This window comes from Palaemon carinicauda, chromosome 40 (assembly GCF_036898095.1).
Source record: "Palaemon carinicauda isolate YSFRI2023 chromosome 40, ASM3689809v2, whole genome shotgun sequence".
NCBI classification, from domain to species: Eukaryota; Metazoa; Arthropoda; class Malacostraca; order Decapoda; family Palaemonidae; genus Palaemon; species Palaemon carinicauda.
In genome coordinates, this window is record NC_090764.1 from 34,736,238 (window position 1) to 34,760,546 (window position 24,309).

Genomic DNA, 24,309 nt, shown 5'->3' on the forward strand with positions numbered 1-24,309 from the left:
GGGGGCTTGTGACCTGGGAATGGGGTCCCGGCTAGGGGCTGTGACCTGGGAACTACTAGGTTAGGTTAGGTGGGTTTGTTAGGTTCTGTATCGTTTTACAAATCTCAAGTGTTTACCGAAGGAAAAAAAAGAAAATTAAGTTCCTTAACAAATGGATAAGAAATAACCATCTTTAATTGGCCATAACTTTTTAATTTTTCATTTCTCGAAAAAAAAATCATTTTCGGAAAGAGCATAAAAACCGCATTATCAAAGTGTATTTTGGTTTTATAGTTTTCGCGCCAGTGAAACCGAAAAGATCACAAACCCTTATTGAAATTCATGAAAATTGTGTTAGTTACTTACCCATGGTATGGCCTTGTTAAAATGTATTACAGAAATATTGAAGAAAATTAGTTTATCATAAATTTTAATGCCTAAGGGTGATGTTCCCTATGCAGAAAAGTCATTACTATATATGTTGCTGGTACATAAAATAAGTAAGGACCATTTCATCGCTTAAACTGGTGTAGGTACATAAATGCCACTGTAATCATGGGTTAAAATAATTTACGAAGTGGTAGCTAACATTCAACACCTTACCACCAACGATAGATATTTAAAGTTCCTATAAAGAGACTTTACAGAGGCATAAAACATATCTGCTTCATTACAAATAGAATATGAGAATTTTCAAGGAACGCCATTTTTCAGACCTGTAACTTTCTTGGGCAGGAACCTCACTCAACCTTGGACACTACCACCGACATACTAAAATTACCCGGTTGCATTAAAGCCTCAATTTCCTTCAAACAATCGCACCACCCTTAAGAGTTACGTCGTTATTACGTCACAAAGTGATGATGATTGTCTAGCAATGCCTTTGGAATAAGAGGGGTAAGATTGGTGGGTGGGGGAGATCCCTGATTACAACAGGACTAGGGAAAACGCACAGAACGTTAGGTTTATTACAAAAGTCGCATCATTAAGGTATTTTCGAAAACATTTTCACGAGTAAGAAATCTAAAATGTGTGACATATTTTAGATTTCTTACACGTGAACCGATGCGACCACACTCAGGATAGTACTGACATACAAATATATTTACAAATACTGTACTGCTCGTAACGTCACATTAGGATTGTTATAAAATCTCCACTAAAACTCCCATCTTACGCTGTTCAGCTATTCTCTCAACACATGCACCGGTCATTTGTATCTTTCCTAAAATTAAAATATTTTATTTGTTAATTATTGCGGATAAACTAATATTCTAAAGCCTACCATATACTATTGACAGGTAACTACACAAGTCGTCTTAAGGTTAACATAGCATATAATTGGAGCACACGTAGAGAATTTCATTTTATATTTTAGATTCGAAATCTTATCAAGCAAGAGAATCCGATGTCCATTAAGCATAATAGAACTAACGTAGTAAGGATAAGGATTAATCGCAACCGGTACTGTTTCAGTAAAAGGACAGTGCTAGCGGAAATTTGCACATGAAACTACCTTCCGTTGTAGATTTTCAACTTTTCAAGACGAATATCTGCAACACCGAATTAACTATTACCTTTATATCAAGAGACTTAAAACGTGGATCACCATGGAAGATACTCCAGATAATATGACTGAATTCTTTACAGCCACTGACAAAGGGGACGCGTTACTTCAAAGTTCGAGCAAAACTTCGGACAACTACCTTTACCCGACTCGTCGAAAACAAAAAAAAAAACCACGCCCCGAGGACCGACTTCCAGTCACAGTTACGTCATAGCAATTGAGGTAACTAGGCCGGTATACTGTTAACGGTCTTTGTCCACTGTTACAGTGAAAACTGAATAACACTATTACAATATGAATCGTACCAATATTGGATTTTTCCAATAGATATTTCCAGTTAAAGAAATCAAATGTGCACTGTCTTTTTAAACCATTCCCATTTCAACTGACATTCATAAACGTGACTTGAAACTAGTCGGTATACATTGTCTGAGGGGCCTTTACTAGGCCTCTTATTCCCCCATTATATAATCTATATAAATAAATTAATGGTCTAAATATTGTGGGTTTTTCAAAGGATTAAATGTTTGGTTGAGAGGGGGGTCAACAAAGTCCTTTAATTTCCAAGGGGGCATGAGTACTCTCTCTCTCTCTCTCTCTCTCTCTCTCTCTCTCTCTCTCTCTCTCTCTCTCTCTCTCTCTCTCTCTCTCTAAATTAGGTAAAATAAATTTGAAAAATGTAGAATGTGTTACATACTCTAGTTAACAGTTAAGACATTAAATTGGCGATTGTAAAAATTCTTGCCCACAACTTTATCTAAAAACCAATTGAATTTTTTAATGAATTTTACGCGTTTATTTCTCGCCCTCCATCAGACACTAATGGTCTGTTCAGGCGGGCCTTGGTGTGTGAAAATAATTTCTTTCCAGTTAATATTATGCTCTATCATTATCAGTTATTTCGCTAGCATTTGTATTCAGGCTTAATAGTTTTCAGGTCACTATTATAACACTTTCTAAAAAGATAAGTCTTCAGGTTTTTCTTGAAAGCTGCCACATTTTTGCTATTCTTGACATCTAGATAAAGTTACAACTATCGTCACAAAGTTTGAGAATATTAAAATCTCGAGGCAATACTTCAGAAAGAGCATTATGAACAGCAAATCATTCCAAGAAATTTGATGACCATTAAAAACCATCAATAATAATAGCACCTAAGAGTGTGACCCTCTTCAAACATAAGTTTTATAAAAAGCTAAATTCTATGTTAATAGTCGCTGTATCGCTCTCTCATTTCCTTGGAATTTATTCCCTTATGCATAACTCCGGTGGGTTTAAGAGTGCATGCAGGTTTTTGGGCAATAACTTTATCGAACACTTATTTCAGTACGAGAATTTGCTTGTGTATTACATCCAGTGTGGTAATTTATAGGTGCCATGAAACTAATTGTAATGGGCAGGTGAGTGAAGAAAGGAGGGCGGGAAGAAAGGAGGGCGGGAAGAAAGGAGGGCGGGAAAAAAGTAAGGGGAGGGAAAAAGGTGGAGGGAGAGAGAAGGCACAGCTTTTTATACTGTTTTGTTCGTATCTATTTCTGGGTAATCCAGTTCTATCTTTGGTACGGGGGAGAAGTGTATCATTTGTAATTTTAGTTTCATGATACTGTTATAAATTACCACACTGTAACAGTGTTCATTACAGAATTATTGCCCAAAAACCTGCTTGCACTATCTACGAAACCCACAGCAAGTTGAGAGAGAGAGAGAGAGAGAGAGAGAGAGAGAGAGAGAGAGAGAGAGAGAGAGAGAGAGAGAGAGAGAGGCGTAGATTATACTGCGATCTGTCAAACCAATGAATTGTTTTGTGTGCATACGATATGATTCAATAACTACCCGACACATGTTACCTTCCTTTCCTTGAGCATTTGAAACATTTTTACATACCAGACGACATCGGTACACTCAATTAAAAACCAGTACTTCAATTCTGAATAAAGAAAATAACAGGCTTAACGACAATACGGCCTATTACTTTCATCACAAGTGTTCCAAAGTACATAAAAAATATATATCTACTGTGGATTGGATTACACAATTACGGCAATGGCAACATCTTAATTTCTTCTCATAATAACAAGTGCGATTAACTTTAACAACAAATGTGGAATACCCATTCTAGGTCCTGTAGGCCACAATGTTTCCATGCGTGAAAGAACCAGGAAAAATAGCCCTAAAAAGAAAACCAACTCTGAGGGCGCTTTAATATTTCTAGAAACCAGCTTGCCTTAGCTAATCGGTCGACCTTAGTTGACCTTAACCTTTGACCTGACTTTCAAAATTTAATCTCTTCTACGTCTCATCATAACTATTCCCTGAAAGTTTCAACTACTCTACGATTTAAATTGGGGCCAGAAAGTTGTTCACACACACTGACAAACATGGCCAAAAATATAACCTCCTCCCAACTTTGTTGACGGAGTAAAAACTAAAGGAGACTATGGTGTTCCTATTTGGAGCTTAACCCTCACTGAAAAACTACTTTTTTAGTAAAGATACTTACAGCTACTGTGGGAACATAACCTTCCACATTCGGAACCTGTGACGCACTAAATCCGATTTTCGCAAATGCAATATTTTACAATTCCTCGCAAACAATAAGACACGTGTGATAAATTCGCTGCTTATTCAAAATCCGTGTTAAAAATAATAAAAACTCAAGAGAACATAAAGAAACCGAAAACTTTATTTTGTCTTCGCTTTCTATAGAAGCACTTAAATGACAAGACCGTCCATGTTTAAGACTACTAAATCTTTACTGCGGCCAAAGAAATCCTTGGACAAGCACTAAAATTCCTCCAAAGTCAGCAGTAAATTCTCCAAGTAGCCTATTCAGCACAGTTGAATTTGAAGTAAATGCGAAAAGCACTGTTATATGTCTTATAATTATATATCACCTGTGGTAAGAATATTTTAAAAACTCACCATGGCCTCAAAATGATTACGTTCTCAACCCAACCAGAGAAACTGAGTGACAGCCAACGCTAAAGAGCTAGAAATAGTAAAATTCGTCCGAGCATATTTTAAGCTCGTGCTTCCTGACACCAGCTTCAGCGAAGTGTTCTTCCTTAAAATCCTACTCAGAAACCTTATTACTAGGAAAAAAAAAGTAAAAGCTTGGTCAATTATTGAAAACTTGCTCTCCAAATATATGCCTATTATATTCTACATCTTTAAGATACTTAAGACGTGATTAAACTCAAACATTTGATGGTAGTATTATAACTCGAATCTATTATTAATTAATTACTAAAATCCTGTTTTCTATGACCAGGTGAGTAATAAATCGACATTCGATAAAATTCGTTAAAAAAAAATCAGTGATCTAAATTTATAACTTTTATCGATTAATGAGAAAATGAATGGAAAATCAATGCACCCTGCCAAACTTCCACGTCACGTTAAATTGACATTACGATTGCTATAAAATCTCCAATCTCTCTCTCTCTCTCTCTCTGGGTTAAAACACACTCAGCTTACATTGCTTATGCTATTGACACAAACACAAGCTGTGGTCATTCATAACTATTCTTCAGAAAATTCACAATTTTTGTTGATTATCGTGGATAGGAAATGTTTTGAAAGATTGCCTTACTGCCACGAAATTACCAAAGTCCTGCTATTGAAAAAGGTTAATTTAGTTAACCTATGTATCGAGTTTTCGTCAATTCTTAGAAATTCCTAAAGTCCACAAACTCACAAGTATCTAAATAGCGAAAGGACATTATCGGTGGAAATTTGAACGCGAAACTACCTTCCTGCAACACTGATATAACTATTACCTTTAAATCAAACGATTTGGAAATGTCGATCACTAAGGAAGACTATCTCCTGTTCAGATAACATTGAATTATTTCAGAAATCCAGTCACTGACAAACCGTTATGGTTCCTTTAAAATTCGAGCAAAACTACAGACAGTCAGTCACCTTTACAGCGAAGTTTGCCTTAAGACTGAACCACCGTTACAACACACCCAGCTTCAAGTTATGGCATGGCTAATGAGTCAACTAGCCTCTTCCACGGTTACTTCGCGAAAAACTTAAGTGTAAATTTATTACAAAATTAATCTTATCAATAATTATTTTTATGAAAATATATTCCCAGCAAAAAAATAAATGTTTTCCTGATGGCAATTTCCGGCTTTATTGTCAACTGAATTTAATATATTCTTGATTGGTATAGTTCCAGAGCCTTAACTAGGCTTCCGCCAGACTCTTTAGGAAAAGTCCCTGAGCTGGTATAACATGAGCTAAATCTAAATACCCAAATACATTTATATCCATTTATTAAATTCATAATCTAAATATGCATGAGTGCATCAAAGGATTAGATGATTGGTTACTTCAAAGAGAGAGAGAGAGAGAGAGAGAGAGAGAGAGAGAGAGAGAGAGAGAGAGAGAGAGAGAAAGGGGGGGGGGGGTGGAAATGGGCGGTAAGGCGTGGCTTAGAAATGGGAGTGTCATACTAGGCAATTTTCTTAGAAAGGAATCTGAAAATCTAATTTTTAACAGAAAAAAAAAATCTGTACGAATGCTTTGTTTACTAGGGGTACCGTTTAGGCTAGTGAGGCCACGAAAATATATCTGAAACCAAAATTTGTGTATATTTGCAAGCAATTTTATGTATTCGTATAAAATGAATCATGTCCGTGTATTCACACGGTGTGCGTATCAGTTATGAAAAAGGGATTTATTTTGTGTACTGTATGGCCACGAGTCCGAGGTATGACAATGAAACAATATCCAACAGATTTTGAAGTTTTGATAACAAAGCCCTCAGAAGAAAATTGGTAGTTAAATGGCAGGACAGACAAGAAATTAAACTGAGATTTCCCGAGTGTCTCAGGTGGATGAGATCATGGTGAGGGGTAGATGGAAATTGTTTGGGCATGCTCTTTGGACTCGCAAAGAGAGATTAGTTCTCCAAACTTTCTACTGGGCCCCGCAAGGCACTAGAAGAGATGGAAGGCCCAGGCCTACATGGCTGAGGACTATGAAACGTGAAGTAGATGATGATGAATGAAGAAGTATTTATTTAAAATCTCATGATAGAGAGAACTGGCGAAACCTAACCGAGGTCATTTGTGTTGATATACGTAGATGATGATAACTAACGAATTTTGTTATATATACGCTGTGCATGTAGAATTGTCAATGGCTGCATTCTTGGTCAGCTACTGTTTTGTTGTATGGTCAAACGATATGCTACATTAACTATCCTACAGCTATTACCTTCCATTCAGGATACCCTTTCACATTTTATTTTACAGTAACAATTTTCCCAAAACGATTTTAAAGTAATTAGCATATTTCAATAAAACATTGCTAATACATCAGCTTAAATCCATGACCATGAATAGCTGGGTAATAATAACCCAAGGTAATCCGAAATACTAATCCACGTGGCTAACGCGCGTAGTGAAACATGTTCAGCTTTCGAGAACATAGAGATTATGTTTATTCATGGGAGAAGCGAGCATATGGCAGGGAATAAAACCAAAAAATCATTAAATCAATTAAGTTAGGAGGTAGTAAAACGATAAACACTTACTAACGACTCCATAGAAAATGGGATGGAAAGCCATGTTTTCAGAAGTCCTGGCGAACAAATGCTAAGGTTGTTTCATAAAATGATTAGGGAGCCAACCAACCATAACCCAATACTATGGATTTCCACCGGAAATTATTACGAAATACGTTCAAAACATCGATAAATACACAATATTCCCGTTCTTTAAAGCCGTATAATTTTTTTTTTCAACAAAAATTTATCCTTTCTTGGTTCTTACACCTTTGCGTGGAAAAACATGTTCAAATTCAGTAGTCTTTCACTTTATTTCATCACCGTTAAAAGGTTGAAAATTTATTTATTTGGAAAAAAATATCTGATCAATTATCCTCCCAGATCAAATCGGAACATGCTATTGAAAACTACTTCAAATCTAAATAAAACATAGCTGAGGACTTTAGGTGGGAAGAAATCTAACCTTCGGTTAGGCATTGGCAACATCTGAGTTTATTCTTATAGTAACATATGCGATTACAGGTGATCAAACCATTCCTACTTGTAAATCAAACCACACTGAACAACATAGTTTGGTTAAGTAATGACGCCTAAAGCTACTGTAGCCGTCTGTTGGACAATCATAAGTGATAACCTGTCACCGAAAATTATTTTCGCAAAATGTCAAGTTTTTTCTCGTAAACGTTCCGGGGGTTAAAACCCCGTGATATCTGACGGTCATTCTCTTGAAATACCACGCGCAGAAATATTATACAGTATGAAGCAGCCGAAGGGAACTTCCATCTGGACGAAATGGCTATCTCACCGAAAAATAGAATTTTTCCTACGTCAAAATCCGTTAAAAGATCTTTGTACTAAAATTGCCTATTATCTAAATTCCCAGCGTTAAAAATGATAAACCATACGCTAGAACGTAAGTAATAATTGTGTTTTTACCTTTTGGTTTTCTCATAGTCAATGGAGCACTAGATATTTAACAAGTCAACGGTCAACCTTCAACCATGTCTGCGTCTCTGCGACTGTCAATGATTGTCAATTGTTTCCAGCGTGGGAAAAATATCCCCAGACAAGCACTAAAATTTCCCCAAAATCAGAAGTAGCTCATTCTAAAAGAAAAAAAAAACGAATTGGAAGTAAATGCTAGATAATACTGTTATATGTTGAATAATCATATTATACAATGCATCTACCTTCAGTAATTTTATTTGTGAAAGACCAAACACAAGGAAATAGCAAAAGGATAAGCTTAGTCTACACGTGTTATTATTTCAATGTGATCTGAAAGACATTAATTAAATTATAACTATACTTGGCGTTATATACAAGCAAAATGTAGCACTATACAATAACGTATGTCATTCATAGTAACGAAATATTTGAATGGTAGATTTTCGATTTGCTGATCAACTCATATTGATTTCAAATTAATTTTTCAATTTCTATCTATAACCCATAGAAAATTGTTAAACTATGGGGAACGATGAGGATTTTAATGTACTGATAATAAATATCCCGGAATTATTCGTCGATGGATTAATTAATCACATATTTCAGTTTTGTCCCCAAAATCGTTAAATTTCCCGATTTGTAGACAAATTCCCCAAAAGGTGACGCGTTCGTATATATAATCTTTTCATCAGCAAAAAAAAAAAAGTTATGGCTATTTAAAGATGTTTATTTCCTTTCACAAAAATCTTCAAAAAAACATCTCTAGAATTTCGGAATATTTTCTAGTACCACCTTGAATTAGTCTTTATCATAATTTGCTTTATGAACGCAGCCACTCTCTGTTTACAGTATTTAAAGAAAACTTAACGTGCCTTAACAAAGAAAACTTTATTCAATGGAAACTATTTTATCTAACATACAGGCAATACATTCTATACCGAATATTTTAGTAAATTTCATTACTTGATGTCGTTAGAAATATTGGTTTTATTTTCCTTAACGTATGTGGAGTCTTAGTAGATCGTTGACACAGAATGAAGAGCCTTCACAAGAACACCACCTACCCTCAGGTTCCCTACCTAACCTAAGCTAGGAGCCGTATCCTTACCTATTCACCATCCTTGGGGTGTGAGTCTGTGGCCCCCTATGACTAACATATTCTTAGATAACCCTGTCCCAACGAAATACATTGACATAGATTAATTTCATTAAAGTATTTTTTTTCATGATTTAATTGTAAATAGACTTTAATAGAAGTTACATTAAGTGACAATTGATATCAGCCTTAGTGGTTTATTCTGAATGTGATTTTAAAATATGACATTGGTCAGTTTATTATATTTACATTCATTCTTACAGCCTACTGTATTTCTTGTGTCCAGTAGTAAAAGTCAACAACTATCCTAACAATTAGCTAATCCATTATTCATAGAAACTTTGCCTTCCACTTGAAGACTAGGATTCCGTCCCAATATGAGGTAGAAATTTATTTCTGTTTGAGCATGATATTGTGTTCATTTTCTTACCCATATTCCCTCCTTAGGAGTAATTTGATTAAAAGCTGTCAATTCAGTCGCCAGGTGGGTTAGGGTGTAGGCCTACTGTTGGGTAATACTCACTGGTATGAACGACTTTGGTTCTAATTCCTTTTTAGCCTCTGATGGCATGAATGTTAGCAACCCTGCCTTTTATTATATATATATATATATATATATATATATATATATATATATATATATATATATATACAGTATTTCATAAAATAAAACTTGTGAAATGATTAGAATATCTAATTCATACTAGATCCCGATTCTCAAAAACTATCAAATGAGTTTCTCAATTATCTCACCATGCATTCCATTAAAGCAATCAAATTCAAAATAAAATATTGTTCCGTCTTAAATCTTTCTAAGCACCCTCAGTCACATGGACAGAAAATGGATTTTGACATAGGGAAAATCTATTTTTGGGCGATATACAGTAGTTATGTCATCCTGATGGAAGTTCCTCAAAGGCAGCTTTCTACTAAAGATATTTCTGCGAATGATATACCCAAGATTTTCCCTAAATTTTAAGAGCACAAAATTGACACTCACCTCTCTAATTTTAGAGATTAATCAGGCAGCACACTTTAAAAGCAGATTGAAATTCTATGTGAAAATGTCTGCTGTCTAGGGTTCACCACCAAGGGAACAAGGATGACATCCATTACTAATGCTTTAGTTTTAGTCTCCTTGTATGAACAGTGGTGTCATCTGTGTTTAAGTTTCAAAACCAATAGTATTTCATGGCCAATAACATCACTTTCCAAGAAATCAATGAAAAAAACAGTCCTATAATTTTTTTATCCATAAAAATTACTTTGAAATAAACAAATGTACTCAATGCATAGATATGTATAATTATCAAATTAGTAAACCTTTGGATATCAACGTTCATAAAAGGAAACAATTATCAATCCTTAATTTACGGCTTACATGTACAGTATTTACTTACAGTTGTACTGGCTGTCTGATTGTGTACAACTTAATTCCTCATCACATCATCTATGGATTTGACTGTAGATGATCAGCCAAGAGTGACGTCCTTGTGTACCATATTACTCAATCCAGAATGATTTTACATGAACATATGGTGAAGATAATGAATACAGTATGCTGAAAGCAAATCTGATGGATGCATTGATGGTGAGCAAGGACTACCTGGTGATATAGAGATGTTCTCAAAGAAATATAGATGAACCCTTTCCTGATGATGATCTTAATAAGGACTATATTTTAGCACTTGATAGTAACATTGATATCATGACACCAATATGCATAAACATGAACTCCAGTAGAGTAGGTTTCAGAAGGGGGACATGGGTCAAACAAACTCAGCAGGGGTCACATGACAATGGCAGTTCCACTGCTAGTGCAAAAAAAGGAGCTTTCTCAAGGAAACAATGAAGTATTTTTCTGGAACCATCTCCTTTTCTGCATCAGATGGGTGGACTGATGAAGGGGGTTATTCTAACCAAAAATGATTTTGTTGCTGCAGCAGGAATTTCCAGTGATCTTTTTTCCACCCCAACCCTGATGACAGTGACTTTTTTTTAACTGTCCATGGATGAAGAGGTAGTGAATATTATGGTTGACCAGACAAATAAGTACCGTAAGCAGAGAGTAATTGGATGAGACTTGAATAAAAGACAAGAAGGTGGAAGCCTGCTTTGTTCACAGAGATGTTCGTGTGTCTCACTCTGACCCTTCTCATGGCTTACGTTAGTTCATTGTTTTGGTGACTATTGGTCAACAGATACCTTTATTTCCAAAATGCATGAGCTATAATAGACATCTGGATATTTATAGGTTTCTGTTACAAACATATGGGGAAGATAAGTTGTTGGAAATTTTAAACATTATGACAATAATACAAAATCATTGTGTTAATTCTTCCAACCATTCAAAATATTAGTGATCGAGGAATCTGTTCAAAGGCCATCTATTTTTTAAGGAAATTGAATTGGCACAGTATAAAGATATATGTTATGTATGATTGTCAAACTGGAATGGTATTGGATGTCATTGTGTATACAGGAGCAAACATAAATGTAATCGATCATTAACTTCTAAAACATTCAGGGTCAGTAGTGGAAATTATGATCAATAAGTATCTAAATGAAGATCATATACGGTATATATATGTGTGTATGGTGCAGATAATTACTACACAAGCCCTATTCTAAGTACATTCCTTTATGAAAACAATGCATATTTTATGGGTACAGCTTGTGAATCAAGAAAAGAGATGCCTAATTTTTCATGCAAGATACGAGAGGGGGAACCGTGAAAAAAAAGAAAGACCACTTGCTAACTCTCAAAAGGAAAGACAGCCACGAATTCACCCTACCCACAAATATTCATACAGATTAAATATAAGACGCTGTGTAAAAACATTTCAGGACTGAGGAGCCTATTAGGAAACCCAATGGGATTATTGACCAAGTGAAAGAGATGAGACTTGTAGACAAATCAGATATGCAAATAAATTAAGTAGAATGCACACACAATCAATAAAGTGGTACAAGAAAATGTTTTTCCATTTAATGGTTGGGTTTGTTAGTTTACAACCTTTACATATACAGTACATAGATCGTATGTCATTACAGCAGACTTCCTTGAATGTTGTAACCCAACTCCTACTTACGGAACATTAAAATATTTCATTATAAAGTTGAGATTAAAAGAGGTTGGAGATCAAGACGCAAGAAATGTGAATGGAGGTTAACTAGAAGGTTAAAGAGTGAGTGTGAATAGGGACCAATGGGACATGTAAAGACCCTTTCTGTTGTCATCTTTGAGATAACACCATTAGTTCTCCAATAGTGATGTTCCCAGAGCTTCAAGACATTTTTTCTTTACGGTTGTACTGCCACACACTGGGGGAGCATTCCTAATTGGTTAACAGGTAAGAGCAGCCTCACTATCATATGTGGAAGGAAGCAGTACAACCTTCTGAAATTAATGGCAATTTCCCTGGTTATTTGAATGTTTGTGGTGTCTATTTGGGAAAATTCGTTGAAGTTGTGACAGACACCCCATCATTAAAATCTACCATAGGAACCAAGGAGGAATAACATCCAAACATGTGTGAGCTAGCAGTGGAAATCTTCAACTAGACAACTGCCAATAGATTTATGATAAAACAAAAGTTTGTGCCATGAAGATAGAACATCATCACAATCTGCCACTCCATCCAGAAGTTAGATATCATGTTTTACATTTGGAACAGACTAGATATTTCTCTTTTCCCTTTATTTGGCCTGATCAGACAATGTCCATAAGTTTGTAGATTCCTGTCATACCAAGACAATGCTGCTGCTTCTGCTGTGGTCTTAGCAGGGCTGATAATTAAAATTCCAGCAGCTGTTAGTAGCCCATCCCAGGAACTTGGCCCCTAGGATGAAGTTTTGAAGACGACACTCTTCTTAAAGTAAAGTTGTCAACCAATAAGCTCCTCTTTGCCTATGACAGCAAACTTCTTCAGCCCCCTCTACTGTCATAAGTTCTCAATTCATGCATTTAAGAACAATTTCTCCTGCTTGGAAATTATTGTGTCCAAAGGCTTCACATGATTCTTCCAATGCTTTATACAAAGAAAAATTGCCAAAAAAACTTACATATTCTTAACTAAATCTAAAAATAAAGGAATATCAAATGACCATATGCCATAAGGAAGAGTTGAAATTTGAAAATAACAGTATGACAGTCAAAATTTTCAGTCATTCATCCAGTGATCCTACACATATCACTTAATAGAAAAAGCAGAATACTTCCTTTCCTTTGGTAAGGTATATCCCCACGTTTTGGTTGCAATAACGAATATAGCTATTGTTGACTACTGTCTAGTTAATTAAACGACATATGCTATATGTTTTAATACCTAGCATTGTGATTACAGTAGCCTACATAGTATGATGAAATCATAATACCATCATGTGATGCTTCTAGAACATGATTGTGATGGATACAGTATATTAAATGGAATGGAACATGGTGTTTTGCCATATGGAAAGCTGCTATGGCCGGGTAGGGCATTGAATACCATCAAGAACGTAAATAAATCAATCATTGTTAAAAGAATTATAAGCATTAAAAACTTTTATACACATTATTAAATATTCTATTGTTCATACACATACATAAAAAAAAAGATACAAATATCATTCACCTAAAATACAAATATTACTTGCACATTCATAAATTTAATACTATTACCAGTAATTCATGCACATCTAGAGAGACTGTACTTGTGCAATTATGTGTCACTATCTCTAGTCCAAGTTACCACTCGAATATAAGTAACATTTACAATAACCATCAAAAGACTCTATCACATCCATGTAGTGAAGCTGAACATTGTGCTAAGAAGCAATGAAAGACAAGGAGTCATTAGTATTAAGGTAAATGGATAAGCCAAATTAACTCTTCATTGCCCATAAGACAGTTGGAAGACTTAATTACGGGGGGACATTATTTGCCAGTTATGGCTGATACAGGGGCATGACCTGGTCACTGTTTAGGTTGCTCAGGAATTTATCACTTTTACAATGCTTTTAAGGACAATAGGAGATCCGAGGCTGATGCCCCTTACAATTTAACATTTAAGCAATACAAGATCTAATAAAAACTCGTCAACCTTAAATAACAGTAAAATTCCACCAACTACCCTGAAAACCTTTGTTAGCAACCTTATGGTCTGGAGAATGAGTATTAATAATAGGATCACTACCCGAGAACAGGACTGCACAGCGCATATCACCCTGAAAAAGGAAGCAGCAACACGCAAGGCAGTGCAGCCATAAATCCTTATCTTGTGTCCAATGTATTAAGGTGCTGCCATAACAATACACATAGATGGTAGGAGTAGTTGCACCATGTATGAGAACTCATTATACAGTACTACATTCATCATCTACAGAGGAACACCAAATGTCATCATTGGTTAAAATGGATTGCTCAAAATATGTTCTTGAAACTCCTCTAGACAAAATGAGCAAGTACTGAATGAATTTCAAGAGAAAGAATGCAATAGAATTCATCACAAATTTGGAGGTCCAGCCAGCTTCTCTCCTGTTTAGAGCATTGTGAGATTGTGGAACAAAGTCAAGTTTCATGAGGCGGACAAGAGCATGTTACCAAGATGCTTGAGAATTAGGAACTGATGGCAATCAACCATAAGAATAAAAGAAATCCAGGGAAGAAGAGCCATAAACTTTCGGATGTTGAACATAAAAAAATGACAGTTAAGCAGGTATGATCTATGTAACTCTTCAATTTAAAAAAAAAAAAAAAAAAAGTTAAACACAAACAATGTTTAAGACAGACAATTTCATTGTTTTTCAAACCTGACCATACTTACCTCCTTCTTTGTCGACAGGATCCACTTATACATATCCCAACTATCTTCAGCAGTTGACAACATTGCAAACAGCCTCTCCTTTTCCATCATTTTCACATCAATTATCATCCCGGAAAACTGCCTCTTGATTATCTATCTGGCCTAGGTCAACTATGAACTCTGATACTCATTTTCTCTTTGTCATTGGAGTTGATGGTTCTTAACGATGATGACCTGCAAATGACTTTGCCTGTATTAAACTAGAATCATGGCTAGTACAGAATACATTTTGTTGGCATTCAGTGTTGTTTTTCTTACATTATTTAGGCTTTGATTGATATCTTATGAAAAATAGAGGGTCTTCAATCACATTTTGGTTGTTTGTAGACAAAGTTGGGGTTAACCAATATCCCTATTATATTTGAAATAAAAAGAACATAATTAACAGGCTGATAAGGGGGGGGGGGGTGCATTAAGGTCACTTGTAACATTCCCCTAAACTTTACATGTTAAATGCAGTTTGATATATGATATTTCTCTTTGGGCATTGTCCTAATATGGTACCTTATCTGTATAACCAGGCTCGTTTGTATGTATATGGAGAAAACCAATAATATAAATTATAAAATCAATAACACATTACAATAAATAAAACTGAAAACATTACATAAAATTAATGCCAAAGATAAAAAAATATAAAAGTATTTATAATAGCAGAGAGGCATACAAATTTTTCTTGAGCCAGTCTTTAAGCAAGGTAACACAAAACTGGAAATCCAAACTACATCTCAGCATTTGACGACAGGGATTATACGGTCAACAGCAGATATAAGGGAACTAAATGTGGATCCTAAAATAACCAGGCAGCAACAGATAGCATCACAGATATTCCATAAGTTAAACAAAATAAATTCCATGCTACTTCAACTGCCACATATGCTTCATTGTTGCAGTCAACTCCTAAGTAAGATATCAGATAAGCATCTAGTACCCATATGTAAATAAATACTGTGGTAGACTGACAGATTTATAGGGTACAGGGAAGTACATAAAAAACATAACCAGTCCATTTTAAAAATGTTAAACAAGACATAAAAGACAAAAATACTCCTAAAATGTTACAAAAATCTAATGATAAAAAGATCCTAAGACATGATTTTGCAAGGAAAACTCGTTATCATACAAAAGATAAAAACTCTTAAAAGTGGCTGAAAGCATAAGGTAGGACTAAGTCCTAATAAGCAAATAAAGATAGCACTAACGTCTCATCAGAAACATTACAAGCAGGATAATCATAAGTTAGTTTATAATGCAAACAAACACTAAATAACACAAAGGGAAAACTAAAAAGAGAAAGCAAAATAAGAAAGGACACCAGAAAAAATTGCCATGTGAAATATTTGAACAGAACGCTTATCCTGGCTAACATTCGGCTAGAATATAATTGCAAAATGTATGGTACTATACACTTGTAACTGTTTCCATTTTATGTGTATGAAAAGTCCAACTTTACACTTTTAAGACAAGAAGCATCCACATACCTTTCAGGTCCTTTCATATGATGAAAAATCCCCCCCAAAAATTTCCATTTTTTTTATACACTATTAACACACACAATACATATTAAAATATCAGGCCATTTTAGGAAATAAAACTACTAATATTATTAACAAGGAACAATGTATTTAGTAATTTCTTAGAGATTGTACTCTGCTTTAATAAATCAAACCTGTTTTCTGAGTCATTCCTATTTGTACAGACTTTATGATACAAAGTCAGAATCATATAAAAATAACTATAACCAATAAATAATAGTCCTATTCAAAATTTCTATTACTACTAGGAAAGGACTTGTGTACATTAAAATTAACATGTGATTGTGTTCGTTCCCTTGCAGTAACAAACTGTATGTATAATACAAGAAGGATTCTGATTTTTCCATACAGATCTTGTAATACAGATGCACAACAATGAATCATACACAAGTAGTGAAACTTAATTCCCTATAAATGACTTAGAAAAAACACTGGTTTACATAATGCAATGTATTTTTGTGCACCCTCCCCTGAAACACTTTTTGGGCAATAACACACTTGAATAGCATATGGTTTTTTCCTGGTTATTACCAAAACTTAAGTGAATGAAGTACACTCCTTTCATATAAAAAATATGATTCATACATACAAGGGTAAGTACTAAACGAAAAAAAGAAAATATCCAGTGCTACAAATGCACTCATGTCTAAAGGCTGTATGATTTACCTTGAACTTGCAATGCTCAATGCACTTCAGAAGGCTTCTAAACACAAGCTACTGAAACTTGTAGTCAAACCAATGAAATAACAGTTAAACTTCATTCCTGGTAATGGGTAAGTCTAATATTCTAGTACAGTATTATATAGACAAGGAAGATAGCCACATTGACCTGATACTGAAAGCAAATGAATCATAGTATAAAAGCAAATCAGTTTGTATTAAAGCTCCCCACTTGGAAATGAAATAAAAGAAACACAATAAAACTTACATGTACAGTAGCAAGTAAAATGTTAAACCAGTTACAATATCAAAATTAATATCTATAACTTTGTAATGAAGATCGTTTTTCATTAGACACTGACTCATCTAGATCGAAAAAAAGAAAGAGACAGAAGAATATATATTTTCCTTGAAATATTTACATGTGACATGCTAGAACTTAATTGTACATGTACACATAAAAACACAGAACTCCAACAGTAACTACAATAAAGTAACTGGTTCAAATACACAAAATGTAATCATAATCAATCCCCATCGTGAATTAAAAAGAAAAATTATGACTGTCTCTATACTAACAGCTGTTGATGATCTGTATAAAAAAGAATCAGTGATAAAAAACTATTTGTGACCTGAGGTTAAATTATTATAGAATCCTAAATATACACAGATTAAACTCATTTGACTTATACACCATAGGATCTTTTGCCTAATCCATAAATTTCAAAAAATTAGTTACTGTATCTGTAAAAGACATTGCACTTGGGTGTTAAAACTTTCATCAATCATTTATAGTATGGCTGTAAAAAGAGTGATATATTACCATAAACATTTGATTAAATGTACAGTGTATATGTTTATTGTTTGATATCATAATTCAGTCATTTTGTATCATACACATAGCTTTGGGGTTCATTCATAAGAAAACTATATCATACTTTTTAATTATACTGTTACTCACAAGATTCAACATCATGGCAATAAATATACAAGTACAAAATGATTTTAATCTTTAAAACCTGCAAAACCTTTATACAACTGTCCTCCTATACTTGTGAAGATCTGCTACCCATTTTCATAACTCACTAATCTAAAGTATTTACATGTTCATAGCACTGTACAAGAGCTTTTTGCCAAAGACTTTCACAAGTGTATTTGCAACTCTCCTTTTATCATACATTACATATGGTGCAGTGAAATGTATTCAAGGTCAAACACCAATTCCAAAGTAAGAGTTTACGTCAATTTTAGTTTATGTATGACATATTCGGGATTTAATTACTTTATATGAAAAGGAAGCCTTGCTATGATTTATCATAAATGCTTCAACCAAAATGTAACTATTGCACACTATGGTCAGCAATGTCAAACAGCTGTTACCTATGAGATATTTAGCTAATGAAAATTCTCATTTTCTGTTTAGGAATTATACATTAACAGAATTCCAAAGCCCACAGAGGAGTCTGGTTAATTCATCTATAGTATGAGAGGCTAAAGTTAGCACAATATGCACAAATCCCAGATTCTGCAATATTACAATAACTGTAATCCAAGGTTTTAGTTTACAAAGCCTAGTTTTATCATTTCTCTCATGCTGTTAGGAAAGTGGAACTGGAGCAAATTATACATCTGTACAAAATTTCAGTAGCTTACATTTTACATCACAAACTTTTTCTTTCTTTAATAAAAAAAAGCCTTGACAATAACTTGCTTCATATGGGTTATATATATGCTGTATCCTCAAAAATTATTTCAACTTCAGTTTCTTAGTGTGCAACAACATAATATACAGAGGCAATGCTTTAAAAGACAATTTAGTGTTGATACATACTTATAACAGTATAACATTTCACACTTTTTAATGAAAAAAAAATTCTGGAATATTCTCAGCAAGGCAAGTTTTTAAGTCTGATAATGTTAACACAAACTATTACATTAAAAAAGTACATTTTTGAAGAAAAGCCTTGAGAATTCAAGATTTCTTGCATGGGAGATATTCCCAATTTGAACATCAGGCTTTTAATCTTACTACACCTAATTTCACTGTAAAAACTCTACATTCATAATTTCCTCCTTCTAGCTAAGACGATCAGTGCAGTTCCTCATTGGGAATTCATACCCTGGGATTTCAAAGGAAATTTTTGTAACAGCCCATGTACACGCAATCTGAAAAATGAAAATATTTCAATAATTTCTTATGTTACTTGTACTGTATTCACAGTAAAATATACAGTAATGTTCATAAAGGAACAACTGTTATTTTTCCTAAGAATGTCAATCTTTGCTAGGCAGGTTAGCCAAGACATGAAGATAATATTGAAATAAGTGTTAGTTTAACAAGACAGTGTTCGGTGGGATCAATCTACAAAATGCTCTGTCTTTAATATTCACCTGAAAGTATACAGTATGCCATCAGGACACACCTATGCATCTCTGTCAGGACATAAGCCAGGGATAAAAAAATAAGAGCTACTCCCACAGAAACTTAAACTATGATTATTTAGGTCTTATACACTTATAAGACATATAGGACAGAATTGTGAAATGATTATACCACAAATTTTAAGTAATTTGTATTTTTCCTAACATACTTACCGAGAAACACTTTCTTAGGAGGTTACTGGTAACTCCTCTCAGACGACCAGAGTTTTGTGTAGTTTACCCTAACCCCATGTTCTATAGTGACCTGATTAGCGGGAGAGAACGTGACCTGGGGGCAATGCCCGATGTAGGTCGCGTGGCTTTGAGCTCGACCCGGCAGTAAGTTTTATGTAAGGAACAATACTCGAGGTCAGTGAGGCACTGCGGGGACGGTTGGGGGGGCCATAACTCAAAAGTGTGTCTCAGTAAGTATGTTAGGAAAAATACAAATTACTTAAAATTTGTGATTTGTTCCAACACAGACTTACCTCGAAACACTTTCTTAGGAGACTTACACCTTAGGAGGAGGGAGTGCCCTTAGCCCCAGACCCCGATGGACAGTAGGATAAACTACACAAGAGACTCATTAAGTGTGATATAACACTTACCCTTCTGCAATGTCTTCGGTGACTCATTAAGTGTGATATAACACTTACCCTTCTGCAATGTCTTCGTTGTGCTTGATATTGGCGAATTTTAGACTTGTGTAATGAGCGATATTCCTGAGGACGACTGATAGTACGAGAAAAGTGAGAAAAAGGGAAAAAATAGAACTCAGATCCTTGTGTCTAGATGCTTTATGTTTCGCGATTGAGCCTGGGGCTTGAGCCGTCAAACCGAATGAAGGGCTGAGATGACCGGCCCGATGGAAAACCCATCTAGGGATTTTCTCGTACAGTCCTTGAGATAATGTGCAGTGAAGGTCGACTGGTTGGACCAAGTTCCCGCTTGAAGAACCTGAGCTACCGACCTGTTCTTCTCGAATGCTAGGGAGGTGTTAATGCCCCTAACATCGTGAGCCCTGGGTTTCCCTGGTGTTGGAAGTCCTTCCTTTGAGTAGGCTTGCATGATCACTTGCCTGAGCCAGAACAAAACTGTATTCTTAGATATGTTTTTCTTCGTTTTATCCCATGAGACGAAGAGATTCTTAATAGACGGGCGGAGGTTTGTCGTTCTCTTAAGATATTTCCTAATTACCCTGACCGGGCACAATTTTAGGTCCTCCAGGTTTCCTTTATTTGGGATTGCCGGAATAGAAAAGCTCTCAAACCTCGGATCCCACACCGAGGGGTTCTGAGTCTTGGCGACGAAGGATAGGACAAACTTAAAGGTTACCTCCTTCCATCCCCTAGAGTGCTCCACCTCAAATGACAGTCCGTGTAGCTCGCTCACCCTCTTAGCTGAGGCTAATGCTAGCAAGAAGACCGCCTTGAACGTGAGATTCTTGTCAACAATGTCCTTTAATGGTGGTTTCCGTAGCATATCTAGGACTCGCGCCAAGTCCCAACACGGGATTCAAGGGGCGGAAGGGGGGCATGATTGTTCGAAAGCCCTGATAAGCATGGAGATATGCCTGGAGGAGCCTAGATCTATGCCCTTGAGAAGAAAGACTTGACCCAGGGCCGCCCGAACTCCCTTAATCGCTGGGACTGACATGGCTAACTTATCCCTGAGATGTACCATGAAGTCTGCTATAACGGGCACTGACGCTTCTAAGGGCTCTATCTTCTGGTCCCTGCACCACTTAACGAATACCGTCCACTTAGATTGGTAGACGGCTGTGGATGATTTCCTCAGGTACAGCGACATCCTCTTGGCTGTCTTGCCGGAGTACCCTTGTTTCTTCAGGAGTCGTTGGATAACCTCCAGGCGTGAAGACGAAGGGCTTGCGGGTTTCTGTGAAGCCGCTGAAAGTGTGGTTGTCTTAATAGGTCTGACCTGTCGAGCAGAGGCCAAGGAGGTAGAACGGTGAGGTTCTTTAGGTCCGCGAACCATTCTCTCTCCAGCCACCAAGGTGCTACCAAAGACATCCTTAGGTTGGTTGCTGCCCTTACCCTGTTGAGGACTTGTCTTATCAGGGAGAAGGGGGGAAAGCGTACACGTCTAGACCGTCTCACTTGTGCTGAAAGGCGTCTTCCATTGCCGCCTTCAGATCTGGGACAGGAGAACAGAATACGGGGAGTTGAGCGTTCAACCTTGTTGCAAACAGGTCCATTACCGGGGATCCCCACATCTGGATAATGTAGCTTGCCACTTGTGGGTGTAGGGACCATTCTGTCGCTACCACTTACCCCGCCCTGCTGAGGCTGTCTGCTAGGACGTTGTTCTTCCCCGGAATGAACCTTGCCGTCAGGATGATGTCCTTCTGTTCAGCCCATTTCAGGATTTGAAGGGCTAGTTCGCACAACTCCTTTGATCTCAGTCCCCCCTCCTTCTTCACGTAAGCCACCACCGTTGCATTGTCTGACATTAGGGCCACCGAGTGCCCTCTCATGTCCTCCTCGAAGTGGTTGCAGGCTTCTTGGACCGCTCTCATTTCCAGGACATTTATGTGTAGGGACTTCTCCCTTTCTGACCACGTCCCCTTTGCTGTCTTTTCCCGGAGATGGGCTCCCCACCCTTCCTTCGATGCGTCCGTGAAGAGAAGGACCTCCGGAGGTTGGGAGGATAGTGGCATCCCTCTTAGGGTGTGTGACCGATCCTGCCACCACTCCAAGGCTTTCCTGGTCTCCTGCAGGAGTGGCACCACAATGTCCGGGGAACTTTTCTGGTTCCAATGTTCTTTTAAGTTCCATTGAACCATCCTTAGGTTCTGTCTCCCGTGAGGTACAGCTTCTCTAAGGACACCAGGTGTCCTACCAACCTCTGCCAATCCTTCGCTCTTCTGGGACGACCAAGAGGGAAGGGCAGGAGCACTCGATCCAGGTTGTCCAGCCTGTCCGTGGATGGGAATGCCTTGACCTGAAATGAATCCAGGACTATTCCTAGGTACGTCATCCTGTTGGATGGGGTTAGCTGCGATTTTTCCAAGTTGACCACGATGCCCAGGGTTTTGCACAATTGTAGAAGATCTTCGCCCTACTGTTTCAAGTCTTCCTTTGAGGATGAAAGGAGTAGCCAGTCGTCCAGGTATCTGATGAGTCGAATGCCCCGTTCGTGGGCCCATACGGAGACCGTCGTAAAGACCCTCGTGAATACCTGGGGCTGTTGAAAGACCGAAGCACAGGGCCTTGAATTGTAACACCTGGGCACCCCACTTCACCCGGAGAAACTTCCTGCTCGATGGATGAATAGTCACTTGGAAGTAGGCGTCCTTGAGGTCTATAGAAATCATAAAGTCGCCCTCCCTCAAGGATGCCATGACCGTTTTTGGAGTGTCCATTTTGAAGGTTACTTTCCTGAGAAATTTGTTGAGGGCTGACAGGTCTCCACCCTCCTGTCGCTTTTTCCACTAGAAACAGGCGGCTGTAGAACCCCGGACCCGGGAATTTCACTGCTTCTAAGGCTCCTTTCTGCAGCATCGTCGTGACCTCCACGTCCAGCGCTGCTCTCTTCGCCAGGTCTTTGGGCACCAACCAGTTCGCCTGTGTTGCTGGAACCAGAGGGGGTGGCTCTTCCACGAAGGGAATCCTGTAGCCCTCTTTTAGTACTGTTACTGTCCACAGATCTGCTCCGTGGAGCTTCCATGCTTGCCATGCGAGTCTGAGGCATCCCCCTACCTGAGGCTTGGGCAGGGGAGGGGGGCCTCCCATCTTATCTCCTACGGGAGGAACGGCCTGCCCGTCCTCTTCTGGAGGAGTAGAATGAACTCCTATACGTTGGAGGGGTAGAGGAGGATCCCCTTCGGGGGGGAATCGCAGAGGAAGGCCACTGTCCTGACGAGGGCTCCCGCCTTCCTTGAGTTGGTGCGGAACGTGCGGTCATGGGTGCTTCCGTCACTGGCCTCCTGAAGACGGGGCGTCGCGCAGTCTGTGGCTTCAGGGTAGGTAGCTCCCTCTTTTTGGCCAACTTCTCCACGACTCCCTCCGCCTTCTTCGTAGGAATAAGCTGCTCCCCCCAGACGGAGCAGTTCTTCAAGGCTTTCGCTTCCCTGTCGGGAATCTTAATGGGAAGGTTCTTGACTAGGGCGTCTCTTCTCCGTAGAATCCAGTTTGCGGAGAGAGCTAAAGACTGAAAGGTCAGGAATTTAAGGGTGCGGCTACCTGACCCCGGCAACTCATTCAGAGCCTCCCGTTTTGCAGGCTCCATGGAGTCTGTAGGGATCTGGGTGCCTACTAGGGTGGTGGCCCACCAATCCAGCCAGGATGCCACATTAACCAAGTCCTTAGACATCTCCTCCATCATTGCCGACTCGGACGGGGAGAAGAAGGTGGATGCTGACGATGCCCTCTCGTCGGAGATGCCCTGGCACAGGATGTCTAGGGTTTCCTCGGGCTTGCAATCACCGTTCGGCCTATTTTCCAAAGTGTAGTACTTTGTTTGCGACTTCAAACCCTGTAAGAGCTTTGCTGAGCTGTAGCCCCTGCAGGAGTCGCTATTGTGGGCTATGACTCTATCGATGTGAGTCCTTCCAATCCCCCCGTTACCGGCCTCGGGAAGGGAGAGAGAGGACTTTTTCTGGGCGGGGGCGGCTATGAACCTGTTCAGGCCCGAAGTCCAGGGTTCTTCCTCCTGAGGGGCGGGTTCTATAGGGTTGTTGTAACCCCTAATTAAGGCAAGGACTCTCCTGTACGCGGAGT

At 37.7% G+C, this 24,309-nt stretch overlaps 1 protein-coding gene and 1 long non-coding RNA gene across 3 annotated transcripts in view; both read right to left on the bottom strand.

The window, feature by feature from the left end:
- The window catches only part of LOC137631623 (uncharacterized), a 63,539-nt gene extending 55,465 nt beyond the window's left edge, over positions 1-8,074 (bottom strand). Inside the window, exon 1 of the long non-coding RNA XR_011041934.1 lies at positions 8,001-8,074. This is a non-coding gene — a long non-coding RNA (uncharacterized lncRNA). The remainder of the gene's footprint in view (positions 1-8,000) is intronic.
- An 8,481-nt stretch (positions 8,075-16,555) lies between these two features.
- Positions 16,556-24,309, bottom strand: part of Ent2 (Equilibrative nucleoside transporter 2) — a 1,033,466-nt gene continuing 1,025,712 nt past the window's right edge. For both annotated transcript variants that reach the window (XM_068363488.1, XM_068363487.1), the window contains one exon: positions 16,556-19,315. In XM_068363488.1, the coding sequence (XP_068219589.1) occupies positions 19,226-19,315 (90 nt within the window). In that variant the 3' untranslated portion in view covers positions 16,556-19,225. The remainder of the gene's footprint in view (positions 19,316-24,309) is intronic.